At 38.9% G+C, this 27494-nt stretch overlaps 2 protein-coding genes and 1 long non-coding RNA gene across 3 annotated transcripts; 2 read left to right on the top strand and 1 right to left on the bottom strand.

Moving 5' to 3' along the window:
- Positions 1-92: 92 nt before the first annotated feature.
- On the bottom strand, positions 93-1258 carry LOC102308160. Its single transcript, XR_001335708.2, has 3 exons — positions 1156-1258; positions 504-636; positions 93-229 (listed from the first exon to the last, which is right to left on the bottom strand). It is a non-coding gene; the product is annotated as an uncharacterized LOC102308160 (long non-coding RNA).
- A 1461-nt stretch (positions 1259-2719) lies between these two features.
- Positions 2720-26711, top strand: LOC102290310. Its single transcript, XM_042214083.1, has 2 exons — positions 2720-2750; positions 24827-26711. Exon 2 carries the CDS (start codon positions 25324-25326, stop codon positions 26314-26316), a length of 993 nt encoding a protein of 330 aa, XP_042070017.1. The 5' UTR covers positions 2720-2750; positions 24827-25323; the 3' UTR covers positions 26317-26711.
- LOC102309089 (interferon-induced very large GTPase 1-like) lies at positions 15044-18174 on the top strand. The gene has a single exon (XM_014329110.2). The coding sequence runs from the start codon at positions 15115-15117 to the stop codon at positions 18172-18174; it is 3060 nt and encodes a 1019-aa protein (XP_014184596.2). The 5' UTR covers positions 15044-15114.
- Positions 26712-27494: the final 783 nt, after the last annotated feature.

The following is a 27494-nucleotide window of genomic DNA, read 5'->3' as shown; positions in this document are numbered from 1 at the left end:
TAAATCAGCTGTGATGGATCAAGGACACATCTAAAACCTGCAGGATACCGGCCCTCGAGTCCTGGAGTTCGACACCTGTGTTCTAAAGACACATCAGGATTCTGTAGTATCCGAATTTTAGGGCCAGATTATCTCACCTTCGAACTCGTTCTACATCTGGGTGAGTTTTCAGCAGCTTCTTCTTTTCCTCTGCAGACTTTCTGGCTACATCCTCTTCATTAGAGAAAGACTTTAAAAAATAGAGAATACAAGTGTTTGTTTCTACCAGGACTTATCACAATAATATATCAGGTTGAAAGGATCAACACTGAGAAGTGAGGATGGTTCGGGAGCAGTTATGCATTTCTTTATTCTTTAGTCATGTAATTCTTTATTTTTCTTAAACCAACATGAGTCTTGTAAATTTTGAACTTGCAGTTTTATAAAACCAGGACAAAAAAGCAACTAAGCTAATGTTACAGAGAAATACCCAAAATATAGAACATGCTGGCATTTGAACTCACCCCTCTGGTGAAGCGGTAGTATCCAGTCATTGGCCCCATCAGTAGCATCTTCACAACAACAATAACTGCATATGTGCTGAAAGCCCTCACTACCTCATTTTCCATCAGCTCTGCCATCTCTGCTGATTTACAGCTGAAGAATGAAGAAAAGAAGGAAGTTCGTTTACCTTCCTATTAAAGTAATTTTATTTCAAATCCTAATCCATTTGTAATTTCTGTGATTTGTAGAGGGTGTATACCCAACACAAAATACCACTGCAAAAAAAAAGGATTCAATCCAAAATGGTAAAAAATGCAATTTAATTTTATGCTAAGCTATTCATACGCCATTTAAGCATTAAATAGGACTGACTGCACTCATAATCATAATATAAAGTATATAAGACAGTGCTATCAGTAAGGCCATAAACTCACTAAAATGTACAAGGACCAACTGAAGTGGCAAATATGAAAGGATGAGTAGTGGCACAGCAGCAGCGCAAACGCACCAAACCCAGTTTCAGCTTGACACTGTTTGTTGATTCAAAGCACACATGTTAACACAGCACTCATAGAAATTTGTCATTGTCAAATAGTTCATTATTTGACAATGACAAAATCATTTTTATACAGTTTACTTTGGAGTTTTAGGTAGTTTATCAGATTTACTTACTTTGTGCGGTGACTCTGCAGAAAACAAGCAAGTCTGGATCTGTTGCACAAGAAGAATCTCACCTGTCACCCAGTTAACTCTGGGGGCAGGGCAAGTACAAAGGTGCTGTCACAGTTTTCAGCAAGAAACATGGCCCAAATGCAAAGCGCAAAGGCAGATGAGATAAAGAAAAAATAAAATATTTTTGTTAGGCAGTAGGCAGCAGTTCAAGTGTAATGCAACTAAACCCAAAAGCCACAAAGTTCATGTAGAAAAGTTCACTTTCTATATGTCTGTGAAGGTTCAGAAAGAAAAGTGTCTGGACCTAAAAGAAGTCTAGATGCTTTTCTTTCCGAGCTCCTTAGACTAGATGTTCTATACTTGAGTCTAATCTGCTGCCAAATCTCTTTTATTCTGCTGGAATTGCAGCTATTAGAACACCAAACACACACCAAGAATGTTTAATCATTCAAATTAATTTGACTTTGAACTGCCAACAAATGAAAGAGACTTCCACATCTAATTTATTTGGCTGTTCAACACTAAGATTTAATGTTTAAATGTCACCAGTTGAACGTTTTCAGACCTCAAATATGCAGCCATCACCCTGTTTGTTGTTGGTTTTACACATGTAAATACTTTTTTTTAACATAAATATCTTCAAAAATAAGATTTCATGTAAATTTAAAGCTACAATAACTGTATTTTAATTTACTGTCCAACAGAATGTTTTGAATTAAGGAAAAAGTAAATTTCAATTATTTTAGAGTATTCCTCTGGTGCAACTAACTAAATTAAAGACTAACTTCAAGTTGCCAAAACCACAGTAACTGCAAAAACTACATCATAACATTGCAGTCCTTTATTTTATAAATAAGCATATGACTTTGTAATGGGTGTGAAATTGTATTGAAAGTGAACAAATGGTAAATGTGTCTTGACATGTATTTCCTCTTATAGAGGAGTGGCTTTAAGCCTCCATGAGTTTTGGCAGAGAGCCAACAGGAAACAGTGACTTCTTTATTAGTTTTAACTTGATGGTGTAAGCTAATGTGACAAAGTGGTTAGGCATGAACTCATTTACCACTTGTCCCTTAACCATATTGATAATTTATTTTCTTGTTATTTTACCTTCAGCCATAATGCTTTAATTTAGACATTGCTGGTGTAACTTTGCTTAACACACTATCCCGGGTTTGTTTATCGTAGCAGTAGTTACATCCATTACATCCATGCATATGTTTTTTTAAAGCAAACACTACTAAACATCAGGTCATTTGAATTTTCTCCTGTTCACAGGCAAATGTCTGGTAAATGTTAGCAGAGACGGGTCTTCCAGCAGAATCTGCATGAATATTGAAGTTACTTATATTGTCTAGACGGAGGAATAATCACACGTGGGGCATCGGCTTTTCACCGGAACAAGACTTAGTTTTTATTGAACTCTTGCGTGCACTCTGCAGCATAACAGGAAGCATCCTTTCAAAATAAAATCACAACAGATGACAACGAGGGCATACCTATTAACTAACTCAACAGTAAATTATGTTTCTTTATGTTGCTTTGGTTATACTTACCATGTTTGTCCATTTATTCAGGTCCTATATTTAAGACAGGTATATGGGAAGGGCCGCCCCAGTACTTCCTGTTTATATAGAGTCATGAGGTCATTGATTGCATCACTGGGTGTAACCAAATGAAGGGTTTTCATTTTGTATAGTATTGTTTATTTTCTTTAAAGTTGCCTTTTGAGTTGGCAATGGCAGATTTGAAAGTTAAGAAATGTTTTGCTGAAAACAACAACACACATAAACAATTAGTATGATGTATGAAGAGAGACAATAGCTTTGTTAGAAAAGATAGACGCCATTGTCTCTGAAAACAGTCCGACTGCTACACTAGACTGATGTGTGATAATGACAAAGTGATGAAAGAGAATGTGAACCAAAACTCCTTCAAAGAACTGATGGGAGCGACTCTTCAGTTTCACAAGATAAGATTTTTTGGACGGAAAAAAAATTCTTATATATCAGTGTTTTGTTTTTCTAAAAAATTAAGAAAAATTGTCATTTCATTGCATTCCAGAGACAGAATTTTTCTGTGTCATGTAACAGTACAATCTATGTGAGAATTCAGTGCTGTGCATCTGACAGAACTACTCTAGCTCCCTTTTCCTGCAGCATCTGGACACAGTACAGAGGGTTGGTCCAGGAGTTTGGACTGGAGTGAAACTGCCTCCAGATCAGTGCTGGTGAACCACCAGTGAACATCCACGCACCAACTCCTGTGTCTCTGTCATAGAGGGGAGTGACTGAATGTTTGTCCCAGTATTAAAAAGTCAGCTTGATCACAAATGAATGGCAGGAGCCAATGAGCCAGAAAAGCTGATTGCTCACAGGTGAGGTGAGAGAGCAGCAGAGATAGATTAACATCTCCAGATGTCAAGGAGGTGAACACTAACACAGTTATATGTTTATGTACCGAGGTTGTAACCCATTTTGTCAGTGGATGGTGGTGTTGTACTACTGGGGAACCACTAGAGACATGCACAGCTTAGAAATACATGAGTTCTGACCTGGGAAAGATGCTAACTTTGGTGTCCTCTCTATTTATCTACAGGTACTGAAAAACTTACATTTATATCACTAAAGTAATGTAAGTTAGATAACAACTGTTCTGTCATTTTTGTGATGACTTTGAGATGTTGTTTTGTTTTTTCTTATGTGTTAACAACAGTGCCAAATTATTTTGAGTTATGACCATTATATAAGTTATCCTTTAACTATGAGTGTTTTTGTTTAATTTATGTGTATATGAATATGTCAAACTCATTTCAGTTGGCTACACAACCTTTGGAGTTGAAGTATGAAATACCTACCTGTCTCACTTAAGATGGTCCACCTTGCCTGTAGGTCCTCTCTGGAGCACTCAACTCATTTACCCACCTGCCTGCTCACCTTCCTTTTCTCCTGTGAAAACGCAAGCCAGTGGCTTCTCCCTCAGAAAGTACTCTTAGTGCCCCTAAGTAAGTAATCGCATCACCACTCACCAACGGGACTTTCCATGCGTTATCTTTCTGTTTGGACTAACTAACTATACTCTAGCTAGTTAGTTTAGTTAGAGTAACCCAGATCTCCTTAGAATCCTCTTTAACTGCTACTTTTCTTCCTTGTGTAAAATAAAGACTATTAAAAATTATAATTGAATCCACTTGACTCCTGCATTTGAGTCTACCATCATTTATCAGCCTATGTGGCCTGAAACACAGACAGAGAAAAATTGTTTACTTGTGCTTCTAGGCTGTAGATCTATATCAAATGCGCTGCAAGTGACACTGGCAAGCACAACATTCCTCAGGTGGCAGTGCAGAGGGCAGCACTGAAGGGCCAACAACATCCTCTACCCATGTCCACTGGCATCATCCTTCACTCTGGGTAATATTTTAAGGCCCCATCCCTTGCGTCACTTCTGTATCATTAACTATTCAAACAGCGATGTCATAGCCCCACCCCACATATGTAGTAAAACAGCATACTGATGGTCAGTTTTCATACTTCCACAGACAGATTTCACCATTTTTATCGTGGAACGGTCAGGCCCCAGTGGTGGAGAAAGTAATGTACTTGGCAATTTTGGCAATGTTTCTGAAACATTCACAGAAAATCCTGTGAAGATAAAATGTTTTGGTATTGTGGAATTTTGTCCTCTGTTTTGTCTGATATCTAGACACAGGTGAAAAGTGCTCTTAGAGAACCAGCAAAAAGATCTCAAAACTGGTGACTACATTGTAACAAGAGACTTGAGAAGAAAGACGTGGGAGTCTAAACAGTGGGCAGGTCCCTTCTAAGTGCAGTGCACTGCAAACAGTTGTGAAGAACTGTTGGATGCACTTGGATCAATGGCAATATTACAGACAAATTGCAAGATCCATAGACAGCTGCTGACCTGACAAACATGCCCAATATGGGAGCCAGAAAGATTAGAAGACAAAGTTAAGCATTCTACTCCAACAGAAGTACAACAAGCCACACCAAATGGTGTGCTACGCCACCTACAGGCAGAGGTGAGATTGTTAATTCCCACTACTACTTGATATCCTGGTTATAAGGATTGCTGATTGGAGTTACCCTGCACTGTGCAGTGATGCTGGACTAAGATGGTCACAGCTCGAGAGAATTTATAGTTTGAGCTCTTAATATAGAAAAATTTCTATTGTAGAACAATAGAGAACTAAACCTGACTGCCTTTATGCCAAAAGTCATCACAGTGTACCTGTAAGTGTGTGTTTATGACAGGGTGAGGAATGGAGCTGCTATTTCTTTACATCAGGTCTTTTTGCTGGTGTTGGAAGAGCCCCTTTCACCTGACTGGTGAGAGGGGGAGGGACCTTATTTTATTATATTTATTGTTTTAATTTACAATTAGAAATTAAAATATGTGTCTGCCCACAAGGTAGAAATGTCTAAAACTACAGCTTACACCCTGCAGTAACATACAGTACATCTGAGTTGTTGTAAATTGTCAGACTGTTAGGATCATTTAAATCCCTCATACACAATTTGAAATGCGTCACCTCCAAAATTATGCAGAAGGTCATCACTTCCCAAAAGAACCAACCAAACCAGATTAAAACCAAACAAACAAAACAACCCCCAGAAATGTTAGGTCAGTTTAACCCAGCCCCCTGCTTTGTCCACATCTGACCAGCCGCATTACCAAAATAACAAAATTTGGATCTTTTGTAACAAAGCATTTCCCACACTATTTAGTCCCTCAGCTCTAGACTGTACTGCTGATATTTAAGGGTGTTGTCTTCTTCCTGCTTAGTTTTACCGTATCTCTACCTTGTACAGCAAGTTCAGCAAACTTAATTGATCTTAATTGGTCTTTCATGTCCACAGAGTTATATTTATAGCTTGTAGAGCATAGCTGCTGGGATTTTGTTGGGTGTTCCATTTATAAGAAACATTATATAATATAAAAATAAAAAAAACAAAAAACTATCTTTAACAGTTTGAACCACAAACTCAGTTACACTGTTTTTGAGTCTATAGGCAACAGACAATATACCACGGTCAGCTATACACTTACAGTATGTGTTGGGGTTTTAAAGTGTGTTGCATTGTGTATTATTAAGATCTCTGTGTTTAGAAAGTGAACAATAAACTGTGCCCATCTGTCTGTGATAATATTAGCATTACTGGCCCTGAGAAGCTGCGAGCTGTTTAAAGCAAAAGCAAAACGTTTCAATGCATCAAAGTAGTGTCATGCATCTAGTTTGTTGTAACCTACTGTTGGGAAAACCCCTGCTGTCATAATTTTCCAGTTTGAAGGACTCAAAAGCTGGCTTGAAGGAAAGCAAACACTAAAGATATTGATAACTGAAACGATTCAGAACACAACACAGGGTATTTTGGAGACTATAGAGTGAGAAGTCTTTAAATATACAGGAATGTTGATGAGGAAACTGCATGGAGGTGTGCAATTCAACTTTTCGCCTGGGAATAGCTGAGAACTAAGAAACAAAAGCATGAGAGTGTGACTTACCAGTGCCCAAAGCATGCACACAACCTCCACTTAGAGTTCCCCTGCTGTCTAGCAGAAAACCTAAATACATAACTCACACTATTCTTTCTTTGGCTTGGTTTCATATATTTACACTTTTAAAGCTCACTGGCTTGGGAAAAGGAGCTGGGTAATCACACAGCCTGTGACTATAACAGATGCAATCCATTTAAATAATTCTGAGACTTTTCTCATTTAATCAAAAGTCCTCTTTTAATGTCCCTGATTGCTGCTGTTGCTCAGCTCTGTGTCAGTGTGTTCCCTTTTGAGCCATCAAACTCTTTGTGCCCAAAGAGTTCAAAGTAAAATTTCCAATTTTGGTTCATACTGACATGAAAGCATAACAGAGTTGCCCAAAAAAACTTGCAAGTAACACTTTCATGATGTGATTATTATATTCTACCATTTTCCATAGTTGCCCTGTTGAAGGATCCAGTGAAGCCTCAAACCATTTAACCCTCTGAGGTCTAAATCATCACTCGTGATGACGCCAGCCCTAAGACTAAGTCTAACCCTAGATAATATGAATATATAATTTTTTTTTTTTTTTTAGATATTGTTCGCCCAAGTTTTTTCAAGTAGGAAATAAAGAAAACCACCAATATTACTGGCACACATCAAAGCCTATTCACTTTTTTTCCCAAAAAGTCAGTTTTGCCTTTCACTAGAATATACGTTTTTCGCAGGGTTTGGGTTATCGCCTATGTCTGTGAAGGTTCTCAGTCATCCAGGTCATCGTAGTCTAAGGAGCTTGGAAAGAAAAGCGACTTCTTTAAGTTGCTTGAAGACGTTTCACCTCTCATCCGAGAAGCTTCTTCAGTTCTAACGGTCAAATGGTGGAGAGTCCCAGATTTAAACCCAGTGAGAGTATCCCCCCACAGAGGGACAAAAGGACCCCTGATGAGCCTCTAATCGCCTGAGCCAAGGTGTGAAAATGGGTGTGGGTCCCAATTAGCCAGGGTTTCGGGTGAGCTCATTGTGAAACCTGGCCCCACCCTATCATGTGATTTCTTGAGGTCAGATGGCCCAGGATGTGAGTGGGTGTTAAGGTGTCTGGGAAGGGATCTCAAAACTGGATTATAGATGGCAGAGAGTTGGTGTCATAAACCACCGCCTCTGTTCAAAGATGGTCGCTCACAGTGGACATAGATGGCTTCTTTCACTCCTCTTTCAAACCGTCTGTCCTCTCTGTCCAAAATGTGAACATTGGCATCCTCAAAAGAGTGACCTTTGTCCTTTAGATGCAGATGGACTGCTGAGGTCACTCTTTCGACCTCAGCAGTCTGGGCCATTTTTATTATTTTGCATAGTCTATTGTTGTTTTCTGAGTCTTTTCCCTTTTGCCCCTTTATGTCGAGTTTGTATGTTTGAATACATCTTCACTGAAATGTCGCTTCATTACCTAACCTATTCATTGTTTTAGTCTATTCTTGTCCTTTATCGTGTTGTCCCACATTGCTGTGTTTTTCTTAGTCTTCCCCAGTAATTCCTTGTGGCTCTTGAAGTTTTGAGTTCTGTGTATGGACTGTGTTTTAGCAAGTGGTGCTGAATCAGTCTTTTAGAGAAAAGTGGTGTAGCGAGTGATCATAATTATCCATGGTGGATAACAGCTTGTTGAATGACCTCCTCCACACCTTCAAATTTCAAAAGTAGAATGGGTGTCTTTCTTCTGAATCCAAACTTGGAGCTGATTTGTCAAAAGAAGGGCCTTTTAAATACTATAAGAACAAGTTAGCCCACAGTCTGATACCTGATTATTCAAGTTATTGTTTGTGGGAGAAGGATTTTAAATTTGAGTCTGGATTTAAGAGAATACAGGAGAAATACACTCTCTCTTTCGAGTCAGTGTCAATATTTTTGCTACAGCATTTTGGATCAGCTGAAGGCAATACTGCAATCTAAGAGTAATAAATGCATGAACTAGTTTTTCAGTGTCAAAGGTGTTCAGTATGCAGCCAAACACAGAGCCAGCCTTCCTACACAGTTTATTCAGTCTGTTGTCTGCAGCATCAATACTGATCCTCCAGTAGATCACGGAAAAGGACAAAATCAGTTTAACGCTCAACATGTTGTGCATCCAGAGACTCTTTGTGCAAACCCACATTTATGACAAGTTATTTTAGTCATAGTTGTTGGGTATTTATTTATTTTTTTGTTAGCCATTCTTATCTCTGCAATTAAAAATGCATTTTTCATTTGAAATGTAGAAAATGTGCTTTGCTTTTAGGCTATTCTTTGTCAAATGTGAAACAGTGAAAAGATCCAAATAGATCAGTAATTGCTAAAATACCAGCTGCTTCCCACCAACAACCTTGCCATATTCTAACTCACTCTCAGCACGTTTCTTATCCATTATGTAGATGAAACCTAAATTCAGTGAGCTTTTGCCTGTCACATGATTTACTCACAATATTTACTTTAAATGACCAATTAAAAGGGGTACATCAGTGAGCATGAATAAAAGTAGAACTTCATGATCACTGATATGCCAATTTTAGTATTCTAAAAATTACTGTGTTGCGTGTAAACATGTAGCTGAAGCCAAACTTTTGTCTTGTAGAATAGTGTAAAGCATCGCTTTAGTTATCCTAGCTACACTGTGCATTAGACATTTTGTTTTTCATTTTCATGTCATCATATTGCTGGCAGTAAACATTTTATCTATTCACTCTTTAAACTGTTTAGCTCAGAATCATGAAGCATCCAGAAGTCAGTTAATTGCATCGTAACAAGTCTGACCCGCCTTACAGGTCTCATTATTACAATCACAATTGATTTTCTGTAAGTCGCAAGTCTCAAATAATTTTTCTTTTACTTTCTCTTTTACTTTTATAATTATTGATTTGATAGTGATATGAATGCAGAGAGCTTCACAGCCTGTTGGATGTTTCTCACCACGCTAGATCTATTAAAAACAAGTGGGAGGGGTTAGTTGGTGTTGAGAGTTATATATGGCCTTGGATCTACGATCCAGGAGATGAGAAGAAGCAAACAACAAAAGGTAAGTTTATTTTATTATTTTGTTTGTGGATTATGATCATCTTGATTTTCCCCTCAAATCAATTGCCCCTTCCACTGCTGCCTCTTCTTTATCTGTCTTCCTCTTGTTGGTCTACTGACCATTTCCTTTGTACTTTTAGTTTGGGGAGTTTTTTAAACTTTTGAATTCTTTTACCATTTTTTGCTTTTTATCAAATTAAATGACCAGCTTTTGGAATCAAACTCTCTTTTCATTTTATAACTCTGTCTGCATTTGGGTCTGCAACATTAACTAATATTATATAAGCTGGATATGGATGTCTTCTTTAGTCCAGACCAAGAGTTATCCTACCAGTGTCTTCTGAACTCATTCCCTCACTAACAAACCAACTGAGTTGGATTCTTTTGACTCTAGTATGTGTCATTAAATTTATTTCTTGATTTTAGGCATATACTATCACACAAATTTTTAAGCATGTTCTTTTACTTCTCTCTCAGTGTGATCCAGTGAATACTCAAGGAGCTCATGGAGCTTGAAACAGGTATTAAGACTGGCAGAGGTAATATGTTAATTAGGAACATTGTAACATTTGTTTATTTTTTTAATTTCAGAGAATGTTTAACAACTTTGAATATTCCATTTTAACTAATATGACCTGTTGATGTTTGGTTTCTTTCAGAATCACCCAAGCTCACCATTGTGTTAACTGGTGATACAAATACTATTGAGATTGGGCCAAAAAACATCTTACTTGATCATGATGACAAAACCAATGTTAAAAAGTTTTCATCCAGGCTGTATGATATGTGTGGTCGGCATATCACTGTCATTAACATGCTTGGTTTCCAAAAGACTGATGAAATCCCACTAAACCAGGGAATTCATGCCATTCTCTTACTGTTACCATATGGTCAGCATAACCACCATTACAGCTTAGGGATTCAATGGTTAGAAAAATCTTTTGGGAAAAAATGTTTGTCTTTTGTCATGACAGTTGTGACTCATGACTCAAGTGAAAAATGTGAAAGTGCACTGGCAGACCTGAAAGCTAACTGCACCTTTGCTGAAAAAAGATACCACACATGCACAAGAAGCATGATGGATGCAAATGAGATAATAAATCTGTTAGAGAAAATCAATGTCATGGTCTCTGAAAACAGTCCCCACTGTGCCATTAAAGTGGTGGGTGATGAAGATGAGAGAGAGCATTTGGATCAAAATGCCAACAGAGAGGAGGAAATTGGGATCAATTTTCTGAAAAATCAAAAAGGTAAGATTTTATTGTGAGTAGATCCTAAATTCTTCTAAAAAGTTTAGTCTGAACTTTTTTTTATTTTAGGACAATTCACTGAATGCTGTTGTCACAGAGAATATGGGAAATACAAACTTTGTTTTTTATTCCTTTAATTTGTCACTAGTTTCTTTGTGACTCGCTCATTGTTGTTAGTCAGAAAAATATGTTTTATTGAATTTGCATGTGTTTTTGTTTAGTTTTTTCCAAGTTTGCTTTAACTGCATTGGCAATATATTTGGGAATATTAATTTGTCCTCTCTCCTCCAGAATGATTATCATTTTAGGCATCATGCTTTTGCATGATGTACTAAGATTATTTCTGGGTCATCTCTAAGATGAGAACATAGTAATAGCCCATGGTTTCAAAGCTTTTTGTCACTACTCATGCGAGAACTTACTGTAACTCCGGATGTATGTACTTGAAGATGATTAAACAGCCAGGTCCTGAAAAATTAGACTTTCTTAGTTTGAAGTGAATTACTCAAGTTCAAGGTCGATTGAAAGGTTTGTTAAACTTGCTTCCCAAAAAAGAGACATAGGTTAACAGCAGGAGTTTAAGTAGGATTTGGGCGGTAAGGGAACCCTTGTTCTAGTTCTAGTGTAATGGGGAAGCAGGGGGAAATCACTGATAATAATTTGTATTGTCAGCTGCAGTAAATTTTTGTGGTCAGCTGGACTGCGCTGCAGCTGGTTCCAAAGTCACATATATGCCGTTATGGCCGATTGTAGAAGATAGTCCTGTTAATCAGCAACTATACTGAAGCACATCTGAGCGCTTATTTATACAATTATTTGATTGTTTCTGTTGCTTGCAAATGGTGTCACATTTGCAAGCAACCAAAAAGCATTTGCCCTCTTCCTGACTTCCTATTTTTTTGTATGCTTGTCACACTTAAATGTTTCAGATTATCAAACAAATTTAAATATGAAGCAAATGTAACACAAGTAACCACTGTGTGAAAAAGTGATCAATCCCCAGTCTAACATAAAGTGACTGTGGAGTATTAGATCTTCAAAAAGTTCGATTTCACAAGCCAGACCCAAGCATGATTACTTCCACACCTGTTCTCATGAGTTCCAAGATGAAAACACCTGCTCATCTCAGTTTTGCTCAAAATCATCTTGATGATCTTAAAGACTTTTGGGAAAATACTCTGTGGACTGACAAGACAAAAGTTTAACTTTTTGAAAGGTGTAACCTATTATGTCATATTACATCTGGCATAAAAGTAGCACAGCATTTCAGAAAAGGAACATCATACCAAAAGTTCATACTCCTCCAAATCTAACTGTGGTTGCCCACATGAATGTTGAAGTTCCCCAGCAGAATAATAGAACCCCTGGGAATAGAGCACTCCTTAGCACCCCATCCAGTGGCTCTAAGAAGGCAGGATGGAGCATTGCGGCTACCACAGTCAGGAGGCTCATGTACCGTGCTTCAACATAATATTACCGTATTGTGTACGAGAATCCCAAAATGGCACCTGTTAAGAGACATGCTCATGAAGCAGAGTTCAAACTCTATCAGTCACGCAGTCGAATATGGGCATAGAGCAGCTGCAAGAGAATTCAACATTAATGAATCAATGGTACAGAAGTGGAGGGAGCAAGAAGAATGAGTTGAGTAAAATTGACCTATCTGACTATTTGGTTTCGCTAAATGCACTTTATAATCCGGTGCGCTTTATGGTCCAAAAAATATGGTAACTTATCTTTCTTGTAGAAATGTGCTCCAAATAAAGAACATTGTGTTGACAAGATTGTCAGTTAATCATTTATAAATCAATATTGTCTGTCTTGATAGAAGTGTTGAGTGATGTGGTTGAAACATTTGCGTGCACCTCACTTTTGCACTGGTGCACCTAAGAAAAAAGTTAGGCGCACCAGTGGACCCATGGCAAAAAGTAAGTGTAGAGCCCTGCACTGGGGAGAACTCCAGGTACTCGTAACATACTGGGGGGATACAAGTATACCCGCTCCTTCCTGTTGTCTCCTCACCGAGGGCAACACCAGAGTTGAACAATGTCCCATTCCTCTCCAGGGTAAGCCAGGGTACACTGGACCCTTGATTGTCATACTACATAGGAGTTATCTCGGTCGCTCTTTATCTGGCATCTCACCCAGCGGAAACCCTACCAAGGAAAAATTGCTCACAGGTTCACTGGAACACAAAAGCCCCTTGATAAGGCGGCAATTGATGGAGGTGAACATGAAATAAATCATAAAGAAACAAAAAAAAAAAAAACTGCTTTTAGTGCTGCTTTGAACAAAAAAAGTTTCAAATAAGACTTTTCTTTACTTTTGAACTGTCCACTTTACTAAACTGTTACATCATTGCTGTTCTGCAGGTGTCTCCGGTATAGGTATGAGTGGAAACAAGGATAAGGTAATATATTCTAATTAATTTTACAAAATCCTAAATGTTTAGTTTTGTAATTTTTGCATACACTAACTGGTGATTCATTTATTGTTATAGCAGCCAATAGATATCTCTGAAGAAAGCATCAAAGAGAAATGCCAAACAGAAACTGAAAGACTTCTGAGCAGACTTAACCTTCAGGACAAACAAACACAGAAAATGTCACCAGCAGACTTTCTTAAAATAGGCCCTCCTGTCAATCAGAGCCACGAGACATCTGAAAAAGATTTAGCTTATACTTTTCTTCAGAGGATGATGATGTTAGACTACAGAGCAAGATATATCCCTGTAAGGCAAGACAATCCTGATGTAACCCCTTCAAAGTCTGTTCCAGTGTTCAACAATGATGACTTTGATGCTCTATTTAGTGCAAAGGTAGACTCTAATAAATCAAAATCTCACATTCACCCAATGGATGTTCAGATGGCAGTATTTCATTGTTCAGACAGCTTCCTTAAGCAGAACCTGGTTACAAAGCTATCACAGTGTCAGTACGCCTTACCGTTGCTTGTCCCTGACTCAGTCACTATGGATATTGAATGTCCTCTGTGGACACTCAGGCAGATAACAAAAACATGGAAGAAAACTCACATCAAGGATAATTCACATGCCATCACCATGAAGACAATGCCCATCTGCAAAGCCGAGACACCCATGGTGTTTTCCTTCCGCCTGGGTTCACTTCCAGTGTCAAAATCTCAGCTCATGAACACTTTGATCAATGACCGTCACAGCACCTTCTTCCATAGAAATTGTCCAGGTAGCACCAAATCTCGCCTGCTGATGGATGGTGTGGCAGAGATTGCCTGGTACTGCCCTGATGGAAAACCCAATGACTCCTTCAGTGACTGCATTGCCTTTTGTAATCTTCATGGTGATGCTCTGTCATTTGAAAAACAGCGTGAGATACTGACAGAAAAATCATCAGTTAATGTTGTTCTTTTGCCAACTCTGGAAAAAGGCCATAAAAGTACTACAGTAATCCAAGACCTTTACAAGTTACCAAAGCCTCTCATTATTCTCATTGCTGATGATGAAAGTGATGCACTTCAGGTTAAAAATGGAAAATACAAAATGGGTGTGAAAGACAGAAATCAATCAGAGGTTTCTGATGAACTAAAAGGAATAATTAAAGAAATTTTATCTGGACCTCATAGATCCTTCCAGCTTGAATCAATGGCTGAGGTTTCTGGAGTCACAGTGGATGAAGATCATGTAGTCTACCAAAAAGGGAAAGCTGCTGCACTGAAAACAGTTAAAATGCTTCAAGGGATGGAAATTTCTAAGCTCAAAGAAAAATTTCTCCCCTGTCAAGCCAAGCTGTGGCATGAGTGGTGTAAAATAAATAAAGAGCTGTATCACCTTAAAGGAAACATTGAGAAGGAAAAAAGTCAGAAACGACAGCAGCTGATGCAAATAAGACAAAATCAGTGCAAAGCTTCATGTAGTGGACTGATGAAGTCATTCACAGAAAGCCTCTTGTCTTTGCCATCAAAAGAGAAGGAGTACTTCCTGAAATGGACTCAGATCTTAATAGATGCCCTAACCAGTCACGAGATATCTTCAATTCTCACAAGCTCTGATGAAAAGTGGACTGAGGTCTTAACTCTGAAAAAGAAACATGACAGATCTGATCTGTTAACAAGCAAACAAACAAAACTTGAACAAATATCCAAAACACTGCAGTCTGCAACCTTTGGCCTGGAGCACATCTTCAGAGAAATGGGACAGATCTATGAAGCCCATAGAGCAGTACAAGCAGAGAGTAAACACACTGAGTGGGTTAAATATCCTGAACTGGCTGCAGATCTGATGGTTTCAGGACACCCAGTGGAGCTGATGGATGGTGATGCAGGTCATGTGCCTCTAACATGGATCTCTAGTCTTTTAGATGAAGTCATCCAGAAACTAGGTGACCAGAGAGTTTTTGTGTTGTCAGTTTTGGGCGTACAAAGCAGTGGAAAGTCAACAATGCTGAATGCCATGTTTGGATTGCAGTTTGCAGTGAGTGCAGGCAGGTGCACCAAAGGTGCCTTCATGCAGCTGGTCAAAGTGTCAGAGGAAATCAAGAAAGACTTCCAGTTTGAATATGTTCTAGTGGTGGACACTGAAGGACTAAAGGCATGTGATACCACTCTTCATCATGACAATGAATTGGCAACATTTGTTGTTGGCCTGGGAAACATGACACTGATCAACATGCCTGGTGAGAATCCAGCTGACATGCAGGATGTCCTGCAGATTGTTGTTCAGGCTTTCATGAGGATGAAGAAAGTTAAACTTTCTCCAAGTTGTGTATTTGTTCACCAGAATGTGACAGATATCGCAGCTGCTGAGAAAAACATGAATGAGAGAAGATGCCTGCAAGAAAAACTGGACCAGATGGCTCAGCTAGCTGCTAAACAGGAATCATGTGATGCTGAGTGCTTCAATGATGTCATTGCCTTTGATGTGCAAACAGATGTGAAATACTTTGCTCAGCTATTGGAGGGAAGTCCACCGATGGCTCCTCCAAATCCAGGCTACAGTGAGAGTGTCCAAGAGCTGAAGAACCTCATCCTGTCTAAGGCCAAACAGTCTGCCGGCGTAAAACTGTCTCATTTCAGAATAAAAATTCATGACTTGTGGAATGCTCTAATTAATGAGCAATTTGTTTTTAGCTTCAAAAACTCACTAGAAATTGCAGTTTACAGAAAACTTGAGGTTGAATATGGGAACTGGACCTGGGCCCTGAGGAGCAACATGCTGACTATTGAAAACCAGCTTCACAACAAAATTGAAAATGGAGACACTGACAAAATTGAGCGTAGTGATATTGTTAAAGAAATGAGCAAAACATTTGAAAAAATCAAAAAAGATATGTCAAAGTACTTTGAGGATGACAGAGACAAAGATATGTTGGTTCAGTGGAGAGGCCGATTTGACAACAAAATAAAGGAGTTCCAAGAGGAGCTGGTGACAGGAGTGCAAAGAAAACTGGAGGAAGTTATGCAACAGAAGAAAGCGTGTAAAAAGCTGGAGGATAAGAAGCCAGAGTTTGAGAACAAGCTGCTGCAAAAGAGCAAAGAGCTCGCTCATCAGTTAAAAGACAAACCAAAAGATGAAGAGAAACTTAAAAAACAGTTTGACAGTGTTTGGAGTGACTGGGTAAAGGATTTAATTGCAGATACAAAACCCATTGAGGACATCAACCTGGAAGAGGATCAGGAAACTATCCTTCAAGATGTTGGGATTGAACAAAATATTATAAATGATTCCAAAAGCAGTGGAAAATACAAAAATATGTCTGAGTTTGATGACTACACGGGTTATATCGTCCACAAGCAACAAAAAGGACAGGGCATTGTAGCCCAAGTTTTTTCATTGATTGAAGATCACATTTGGGGACCTATGGAGTATGAGGACCAGGAACAGATCAGATCACTAATAATCAGCATTGACAAAGAGTCTCTTGATGCAGTCAAGAGTAAACCTGTAGCAACAAGAGGCTACAGTTCAGCTTACTTACAAGAAGTGGCCAAAAATGTTCAAGACACAGTGACAGAGTTTGAATCAAACAAGAAATATGATTTCAAAAAGGAGTTCACCGTTGATCTCTTACTGTACATATTTGACAGGGCAGCCATTTGGCTTTCACAATCTCACAAAAAATTCAAAACAAGCAATGATGCACACACTTACTTGGAGAGTAAAAAACCACAATACTACAACATTTTCAGCAGCTTCTGCAATGGAAACTCATCTGCTGTTGTGTTTGGAGAAATGATCTGTGAAAAACTGAAGGTTTCTATTGTTGAGGCTGTTTGTAACAAGACTGCCATTGATCTTGCTGGAGAGATGAGGTGCACTTTCCCAGCATTCAATGGGAACAGACTGAACTTAGAGAAACATTTGTTGACATCACTTGCAGAGAAAGAGGACTTTGATGCTTTCATCACCTACATCCAAAATCCAAGGAAGCAAGTAGCAGCCTTTATCAAAGAGAAAGTAAACATGTACATGTTCACAGAATACAAAGAAAAAGCTCAAAACATACTCAGGAAAAATGTGGATGAGATGCACAAGTTTGTCTCTCAAGCTTTATTTGATGCAACAAATAACGTCAAAACACAAAGAGGAGACATCGACATGTGGGTAAAGGAATTTTCCAGTTTCCTTAAAGATAAATTGACGCTTGAATCTATCTCTTGTCAAAACTTCGGGGACATAAACAATTTCGAATTTCTTAAAGAAGAGATTGAGAAAGGTCTTATATCCATCAAAGAGGAGCTGAATCGGCTTTCCTTGGATAAGATGAAGGAATTCAGACTGAGACCTGATGAAATCCTCATCGATCAGCTGTGTAACTGCTGCTGGGAAACCTGCCCGTTCTGTGCAGCTGTTTGTACCAACACTGTTAAAGATCACAGTCCTGAAGATCACAGTGTCCCCTTTCATCGACCTTCTGCACTCAGTGGTGGACACTACAAGAACAGTGATGAAATGAGTGTCGAGTTCTGCACGACAAAAGTTGCAAGTGATATACGTTTTTACCCTAATCTAAGGTTAGATCCCATTCCTTTTAAAAAGTACCGCAAAGCCGGACCACCATATAAAAACTGGAGAATCACCCCTGATGAATCTAAGCTGAAGTACTGGACATGGTTTGTGTGTCGGTTTCAGAAGGAAATGGAAAAGCACTATCGTTTTAAATTCACAGGGAGTGGTCAGATTCCCAGAGAGTGGAAAACACACACTAAAGAAGATGCTATTGAAAGTCTGGATGAAATGTGCAAACTGTGAGTGAGTCACCACAGCTCAACAATTATTCAAAAATGAAACCACATAAAATGATAACATTGCATTAAAATATGGACTTTTAGTAGATTGTTCGAATGGTACATAGAAACCTGCTTTATTGAAATGAAATTTTACAAAGGAGAGCAAATAGGAACAATATCAATTTAAAAATGATAGTTCGAAATACTATCATTTTTAAATTGATATTGTATAAATTATTGTATACTTACTTTAGCATTTGCATTTTAAAGAAAAAAAATGAAAAGAAACATGCACATTTAACTTTTAAAATTAATTTTAATGATCAACATTTTTTTTTATCATTATAATTTCATTGTATTCAGCATTTTGAGCTATAAAGTAAAGAGCGCTTAATAATGTTTTCATTCATTGAGCTGTTAATCAGTGACAACACATATATTCACTTTGACCTCTTGTGTTACTAATGGATGGTTACAAAGAGTTGTAATGAACTTAATTTCTTCATACTAGGGTTCTTTTCACTTCTGAAAAATGTTGTCTTTGTAGATTAAAGTATCCGTAGAAACCCTGCCAAAACATGGAATGTCACATGTATTAATATCATATCTTCCTGAAAACCAGCCTCTTCATTGATGTCTTCTGAAAAGGACATTTGGTCTATAGCTTTTGACTTATTTGAGCTAGTGACCTACTAAGTCCTGATGTAATAATAGAAGACATCCTGTTCTTTTCATTCCATCTCATGCGTCTCATGTCTTTTAGCTCCAAAAAGAGGAAATCACAAAGAAAAAAGTTTAATGGGAAGAATCTTTTTTCCTTTGGTTCCATGAAGATATACACTATGTTATTTAAGTATCTGCATTTTGAAATAAAGGAAATGGTTAAAACATGATTAAAAACTTGAGTGCTATATGTGTGCGGTTCATCTACATCAAATGTTCCTCTTCCTCTCTCACGGTTCTAATTCCTGGCCAACTCCTGTCATAACTCAATTCAATTCTCACATCACCTGGCCAGTAGTCCAGTTTACCGAGCTCGAATGCTCAACCCAGTCACTCTGTCTAATCATTCCAACAGTTCGCCCTTTAACCCACATGGCCAAAGATATTCAAAAATATTTATTTTCAAAGTTCATTATCTAATGAATTGTGTCTCGACCCAAAGGTGATAACTGAATCCCCTTCAGCTCAGTTTTAGTTTCTGCTGTAGACCAAATGAGCTGGAAGAGCAGCTAACTTGAGGCATTCAGCTCAAGTCACTTTGCGAATCCAAAGAACCCCACAAAAAGCATATACAAAACCCTATGTATATTAAAAAAAATATACGCTTAGGTTACTCATAGAAAAATCTAGACACAGTTCTAAAGTTGCAAAAATATCATAGTAATTGAGGCAAAGCAGGAGACAAACAACAGAAACAAATTTTTCAGGTGTAGAAGCGGACTCACCACACACTGGAACAGTTAACGTGAGCTCAAAAGTTTAAATTGCTCACTAAGAGTAATTAAACTGAACTCGCTCAACTCATCCCTTATTTAGTTTTTCTTATATTTAAACAATGGCATTAACTTGTGGATGGGCATCCCCAACAGTAGCAGGGGATGAAACATTCCAGGATGCCCAAAAGTTTGAAGTTTTGACCAGTGGCTAAGGAGTACAAGGACATGAGATGTCAGGCTTGGTAAAGCTAAACAAAGGTTTTTCAGATTAGATTTTTCTCTGTCTTTTAACAGCAACAGTATTTTGTCTATATCCGCCTTTGTATAAATTCCTTTCATGTAAACAATAACGTGGCGCACAGCGTGACGTCAAAAAAGGCACACACCTTTCACTTTGCCTGACTAAATCTCCGTTTTCAACAATCTCTGCCCCGGCAGGAGTTTTTAAGAATCTCCACAGAAAAAGCTGCGTTTTCAAAAATACCTGTGTACATGTGGACGTAGACATAAACATTCTGCTTTGGTTACTAATTTATCTGAATGTGAACTTCTCTGTACCCGCCTATTCTGTTGATGAAGAGCAAGTTCATTCAGATGCTATTTTGGCATCCCTCATCACTTCTGTAAAGATATGTGTTTTTGAAGTACAGGACAAATAAACTGAAATGTAATCAAATTTTTATTTTTTTCTGACGATGTAGAACGGACAACAAAAATTGCAAATGACAGAAAAGCATAGTGACAATATCTGTGTATGGTCTACCTGTGTTCCCAAGCACTTTAATTTCAGAGAAGGGTAGATGGTACAAATGCATAATCTGTCAAAAATGTGGGAACATTTTCAAAATAACTATTTTTTTAATCCACTGTACAATCCTGGCTTACAATCTTGATTCTTCAAGAAAATGTTGAATCTGATAATCATTTGTAATTATTTAAGGCAGTATAGAAAAACTTATAGATAATCTGTATGTCACATTTTGGCAAATGCACAAACTCCTTTTCAAAAAGATAAAGAGCATATTACAATCACAAGTTAACAAAAAAAAAAGGTAGTAAAGGTTTTGGAAGTATTACATAAAAATTCAGAAAGCTAATCAAGGAATCGAGGACTTACTGTTACAAGATGGTGTTTATAGGCCACATTTCACACAGGATACATCAGCTTATACAATTTCTAAACAGAATTTCATCATTAACCTCCTAATGTTGATTTAATAGAAGGACTCAAACGCAGACTTAGATGCAGGGAGTGAGTTTTATTTAACGTAGGTGATGCACATAACAGGAACGAGTATGGCATGAACAAAACGTTGCTATTTGGGCTGATTGGGACCTGATGAATGTAAAAACAAAGAATTCATTGATTTTTTTTTTTTTACCTGACTTTTGTTTCTGAGAAAAATCAGATCCACATATGAGGACATTAGTTTTAAATTTCGATTGAACAGTGGGAGTATAATGTCCTTGTAAGTGGATATCGGGCCTTGTAAAGCAAAATTTAATATTTTGGTCTAGACAACCCAAAATGTGATGTCCACATATGTGGACGCCAGGTCCTTGGAGGTTAACTATCAATCACCTTTTTTTCAACCAAAATAAAATCAGTGGTGTCCTCTTCAGCTGACCTGTTTTTCATGGGTTCCTTGGCTGTTATACCACAAGGCAAGCACCATCTAGTTTCATTAGATTTACCAGAAGGAAGATATTTCTACAGCTGATATCTCCCAAAACTGGGCAACTCACACCAAAACAATCTAGATGGATAAACAGCAGGTTAAAGGAAAATGTGTTACTGCTAGTATTAGTATAGTTGTAGTGTTAGACATTTATAGACCACGTTACTAAAAATTGTTTTGTGAAGTAAGGTATGAGTAAGATAAGTTCAAGTATTTCGTGCCATGGCGTCCACATTACCATGGTAACAACTTTCACCAAATTTGTCGCCTTCTCAACCCCAGTCTTTTATGCTAACATGTTCTTTCATGTCTTCTCCGTGGACCCTTCTGATTCCTGAATGGACAGAAACAGAACTGCTACCAAAAAGTAGTGGGATCTCGCAAAAGTAACTCAAGATCTCAGTCACACTCACTTTTGCACTGCACTGTAGGATTGTGCAGCTCTCTCTGCAGCTGGATCCTTAACTTCCTGTCAGATGCCAAGTGGTCAGACTGGGTAGCATCACCTCATCCCCATCATAATGAACACTGGTGCTCCACAGGGGTGTGTACTTAGCCCTCTCCTGTGCTCACTCTACACCAGGGGTAGGCAACTCCAGGCCTCAAGTGCCGGTGTCCTGCAGGTTTTAGCTCTTACCCTGGGTCAACACAACTGGATCAAATGATTAGTTCGTTACCAGTCCTCTGGAGAACTTCAAGACATGTTGAGGTAATTTAGCAATTTGAATCAGCTGTGTTGGATCAAGGACACATTTAAAACCTGCAGGACACCGGCACTCGAGGCCTGGAGTCGCCTACCCCTGCTCTACACCTATGACTGCACTGCCACTAATAACTCCAACATCACTGTGAAGTAGAGCTAGAGTAAGATCTCAAAACCATCTTTTGAGTCCAAAATACCAGCTGTGAGACCAGACTGTAGCGAATTACTGCAGTTGGTGGGAGACTGTATCCCTGGTCTGCTGCCTACCCTTGAGTTTGTATTTAAACTTGCCTTGTTTTTAGCATTTTAGGTTGGGAGTTGCTCAAAGTGAATCAGTGGCACCAAACTTGGCAGGGGATTAAGACATTCATTCAACTTCACCCAGGAAGTTGAACTAATTGATGTGTTCCTTCGGTGTGTCTCCCAGAGAGGTGGCCATCTCTGACAGTGAGATAAACAAAATCAGAAGGAAAAAGAACAACCAAAGATTTCAAGCTAGTTGGCTAACTAACTGACTAACTAACTTTAGTGTTCTGGTAACATTTCACTGTGAACAGGTAAACGTTACATTGTAATTTATTTATTTATTTATTTATATAGCACTTTTCATAGATAAAAATCACAAAGTTCTTCACAATAAAACCAGAAACATAAATAAAATATAAAACAATGTAAAAAATTACTTAAAAGCTCTTTGGAGAGAAATGTCTTCAGCTGCTTTTTAAAAGAGTCGACACAGCGTAAAGACAACAGAAGAGAATTCTACTGCCTTGGTGTCAGTGCCAGGAAATATTTATATATATACACATACACCTAGTACTTGTATACATGTGTGCATAAATAAGTAGATGTCATACAGAAGTTGGAAGCTGTGGCTCTGGGGCCTAGCTGCGGACAGCTCCTCTCTCTAGTGTGACAAAGTGGCTAGGACAGAATTCATTTGCCATTTGTCACTTGCATATATTGTTATTTTGTGTTCTGTTATTTTACAGTCAGCCATAATGCTTTAATTTAGACATTGCTGGTGTAACTTCTCTTAACACACACTATCCCGGGTTTTGTTTGTGGTAGCAGTAGTTACATCCTTTACATCCATGCATGTGTTTTAAAGCAAACACTACTAACCATCAGATCATCTGAATTTTCTTCTGTTTACAGGCACATGTCTGGTAAATTATGTTTCTTTATGTTGCTTTGGTTATACTTACCATGGTGTCCATGTTGTGCATTCCTATACAGTGGGGCAAAAAAGTATTTAGTCAGCCACCGATTGTGCAAGTTCCCCCACCTAAAATGATGACAGAGGTCAGTAATTTGCACCAGAGGTACACTTCAACTGTGAGAGACAGAATGTGAAAAAAAAAATCCATGAATCCACATGGTAGGATTTGTAAAGAATTTATTCGTAAATCAGGGTGGAAAATAAGTATTTGGTCAATAACAAAAATACAACTCAATACTTTGTAACATAACCTTTGTTGGCAATAACAGAGGTCAAACGTTTACTATAGGTCTTTACCAGGTTTGCACACACAGTAGCTGGTATTTTGGCCCATTCCTCCATGCAGATCTTCTCGAGAGCAGTGATGTTTTGGGGCTGTCGCCGAGCAACACGGACTTTCAACTCCCGCCACAGATTTTCTATGGGGTTGAGGTCTGGAGACTGGCTAGGCCACTCCAGGACTTTCAAATGCTTCTTACGGAGCCACTCCTTTGTTGCCCGGGCGGTGTGTTTTGGATCATTGTCATGTTGGAAGACCCAGCCTCGTTTCATCTTCAAAGTTCTCACTGATGGAAGGAGGTTTTGGCTCAAAATCTCACGATACATGGCCCCATTCATTCTGTCCTTAACACGGATCAGTCGTCCTGTCCCCTTGGCAGAAAAACAGCCCCATAGCATGATGTTTCCACCCCCATGCTTCACAGTAGGTATGGTGTTCTTGGGATGCAACTCAGTATTCTTCTTCCTCCAAACACGACGAGTTGAGTTTATACCAAAAAGTTCTACTTTGCTTTCATCTGACCACATGACATTCTCCCAATCCTCTGCTGTATCATCCATGTGCTCTCTGGCAAACTTCAGACGGGCCTGGACATGCACTGGCTTCAGCAGCGGAACACGTCTGGCACTGCGGGATTTGATTCCCTGCCGTTGTAGTGTGTTACTGATGGTGACCTTTGTTACTTTGGTCCCAGCTCTCTGCAGGTCATTCACCAGGTCCCCCCGTGTGGTTCTGGGATCTTTGCTCACCGTTCTCATGATCATTTTGACCCCACGGGATGAGATCTTGCGTGGAGCCCCAGATCGAGGGAGATTATCAGTGGTCTTGTATGTCTTCCATTTTCTGATGATTGCTCCCACAGTTGATTTTTTCACACCAAGCTGCTTGCCTATTGTAGATTCACTCTTCCCAGTCTGGTGCAGGTCTACAATACTTTTCCTGGTGTCCTTCGAAAGCTCTTTGGTCTTGGCCATGGCGGAGTTTGGAGTCTGACTGTTTGAGGCTGTGGACAGGTGTCTTTTATACAGATGATGAGTTCAAACAGGTGCCATTCATACAGGTAACGAGTGGGGGACAGAAAAGCTTCTTACAGAAGACGTTACAGGTCTGTGAGAGCCAGAGATTTTCCTTGTTTGAGGTGACCAAATACTTATTTTCCACCCTAATTTACGAATAAATTCTTTACAAATCCTACCATGTGGATTCATGGATTTTTTTTTCACATTCTGTCTCTCACAGTTGAAGTGTACCTCTGGTGCAAATTACTGACCTCTGTCATCATTTTAAGTGGGGGAACTTGCACAATCGGTGGCTGACTAAATACTTTTTTGCCCCACTGTATGTGAGACAGGTGTATGGGAAGGGCCGCCCACTACTTCCTGTTTATATAGGGTCATGAGGTCAATGATTGCATCACTGGGTGTAACCAAATGGAGGGTTTTTCATTTTGTATAGTATTGTTTGTTTTCTTTAAAGTAGCCTTTTGAGTTATATTGTATGCAGTGTTTTACTTTACAAACTATTTAGTTGAGTAAATGAGTTTGTCAGTTTCATGCATGACTTTATTCCTGTTCTTTGTTTAGAATTGTATTATTTGGTTTGACCTATTTTGTTCAATGGTAGGGACTAACGAGGTCAGGTGTGGGCAAAGTCTTGTATAAAGCCAGTGGGATTTTTGCATGCCTGATTGATTGTTTTATGGTAAAAGGGAGATGCTAGCAATAAAGTATGCTTAAAAAGAACTTCAATTGTCTGCTAATGCTATTTACTTATCACCTTCCTTGCTGCTTAAGTTATGCTACATCACAAATGGTGGCAGCAGTGGCTCCAGGCCAATAGGTTATAGCAATGCAGAAATCAGCCAAGTCAAGGAAACCTCAAGGGCCAACAGATTTTCCCCCAGAGGAGGCCCAAGATGATGGCAACCTGCCAGAAGCTACGGGTGAGCACAGCACGGAAGCACAAAGTCTCTCAGAGCTCTCAACTTTATTAAAAGGCCTGATGCAACAGCATGCTGACCGTGAGGCAAAATGGGAGCAGGACAGACAACGCCAGGATGAACGGTGGCATAGAATGCAACACCAGTTCAGCCAACTGCAGCAGGAGGTCCAGTCGGAGCGCCGGGAGCATCAGATGCTGTGGGAAGGTGCAGTAGCTGATTCCGGAGTGCCTCTGAGTTCCTCAGTGCGGCAAAAGGTGCAGCAACCTGTTCAACAGCGAGGAAACCCCCCTGAATCTTCCGCAGCACCACATTCATCCAATCTGGGCAGAGTAAGCGGTTGGAAAGGCCCGAAGATGCAGCCCTATGGTGAGGATGAAGATATTGAACATTATTTAACCACTTTTGAGAGGATTGCAACAGGATGTCAGTGGCCACAAGAAGAATGGGCACTGCATCTGGCTCCACTTCTTAGTGGTAAAGCACGTGCGGCATATGTTGCTATGGACACTGAAGAAACAATGGACTATGATAAGGTAAAAACCGCCGTTCTTGAAAAATTTGAAATAAGTGCTGAGACTTACCGAACCAGATTCCGCAACATGACGGTGAAGGACGATGAGACACCCAAAGAGCTGCGAACCCGCCTTAAAGACCTATATGAAAAGTGGATGCTTCCAAAGGAGAAGACAAAGGACCAAATAGGAGATGTCATAGTGATGGAACAGTTTCTCAGAGTTCTTAACCCAGAGCTGAGGACCTGGGTGAAAGAGCGCAACCCCACCACTTCAAAAGAAGCTGCAGAGATGGCAGAGGCTTTTCTTGCAGCCCGACGCCCACAAAAAGGGTACATGGTAGGAAAACCCAGTTCAGCCAATGTTTTTGTGGGTAGGTCTGTCTGAAATCCTTCATTGCTTTTGAAGCCTTTTAAGGGTCATCACTGTGTTTATGTAGACAGTAATGTCATGATAACTCTGACTGGTTTTTAAGAGTTTCAGAAAGGACAGAATGAGACTGACAGGTGACTATCAATAATTGAATGCACTAGCATGAGTATAAGTGCACTTTCTTGGTAATACATTGCACACTTAATATTAAGAAGAAAGGAAAAAAACTGCTGTCAGCACAGTATAAAGGTTATGTTAACTATGTATCATATGACTGTGCAGTATTGGTCAAGTTACTTGAAAAGAGTAATTACTTATTAATTACCAATTACTTCTACAAGAAAGTAATCCTGTTACCTTACTGATTACTTATTTTCAAAAGTAATTAGTTAATTTATCACCCAGTTACTTTTTAAAAACATGATATAAAACCTGATTACATAATAAAGCAACAGACCTTTCAGCCCAATTCTATATTTTCTGCATAATCCATCATATAAAATTGATTCAAAAGTGTATTTTTAAAAACGGTTTTATTAGTTTTAATCTTTTAACTTTATGCACATTGCATCAAGCAAAAATGAAATTCTATGCAACAGTCTTTGACTTGAAGACATTTGTTTAACATTTAAACCTATTTTCTGCATATTCCAGCATATAAAATAATGTTTTGTGTTTACACTCACTCTTTCAAATAGATGCAAGTAAAACACAGCAAAAATAAATGAAATCAAAGATTCAACTGCACTAAGTCCTGTCCCTCTTAAGTCTATTGTCACCTGTTTAGCAGGAGTGGGGCCGGTGGAGGTTTGCCCGGTCATGTCAGTGGGGGGGGGGGTCCTGGGGTTTCTCTGTGAATTTCACATTCCCGTGACAGCTTGCTAGGTACTTGCTCAGATTTTAAGTTTCATTTTTTGCTTTAGAAAGAAGTTTACTTCCCACACAAAGTGTACAGCGGACACTAATGTTTTGTCACGGTCCTGGGTCATTTGATGCACCGTTTTGTGTTTATGTATTATTATTATTATTATTATTATTATTATTTTGTTGTTGTTATTATGATCCTTTGTTCTAGTTTATGCTGATTGTGTGTTTGGGTTTACACCCTTTGGTTCCTAGAGGTTTGGTTTTGCGCTCACTCTGTTTTGTGTCTACCCATGTGTTCCCTCTGTTCTGTCTGTACCGCATCTCTG

Source organism: Haplochromis burtoni, unplaced genomic scaffold (assembly GCF_018398535.1).
Source record: "Haplochromis burtoni strain Fernald_Lab_line unplaced genomic scaffold, NCSU_Asbu1 Contig_514, whole genome shotgun sequence".
NCBI classification, from domain to species: domain Eukaryota; kingdom Metazoa; phylum Chordata; class Actinopteri; order Cichliformes; family Cichlidae; genus Haplochromis; species Haplochromis burtoni.
This window is presented reverse-complemented; position numbering and strand designations above follow the sequence as displayed.

Excerpts from the sequence above, each read along its gene's own strand:
- LOC102309089 (XM_014329110.2), top strand. The coding sequence starts at position 15,115 with ATGGGACAGATCTATGAAGCCCATAGAGCAGTACAAGCAGAGAGTAAA.
- LOC102290310 (XM_042214083.1), top strand. The coding sequence starts at position 25,324 with ATGCAGAAATCAGCCAAGTCAAGGAAACCTCAAGGGCCAACAGATTTT.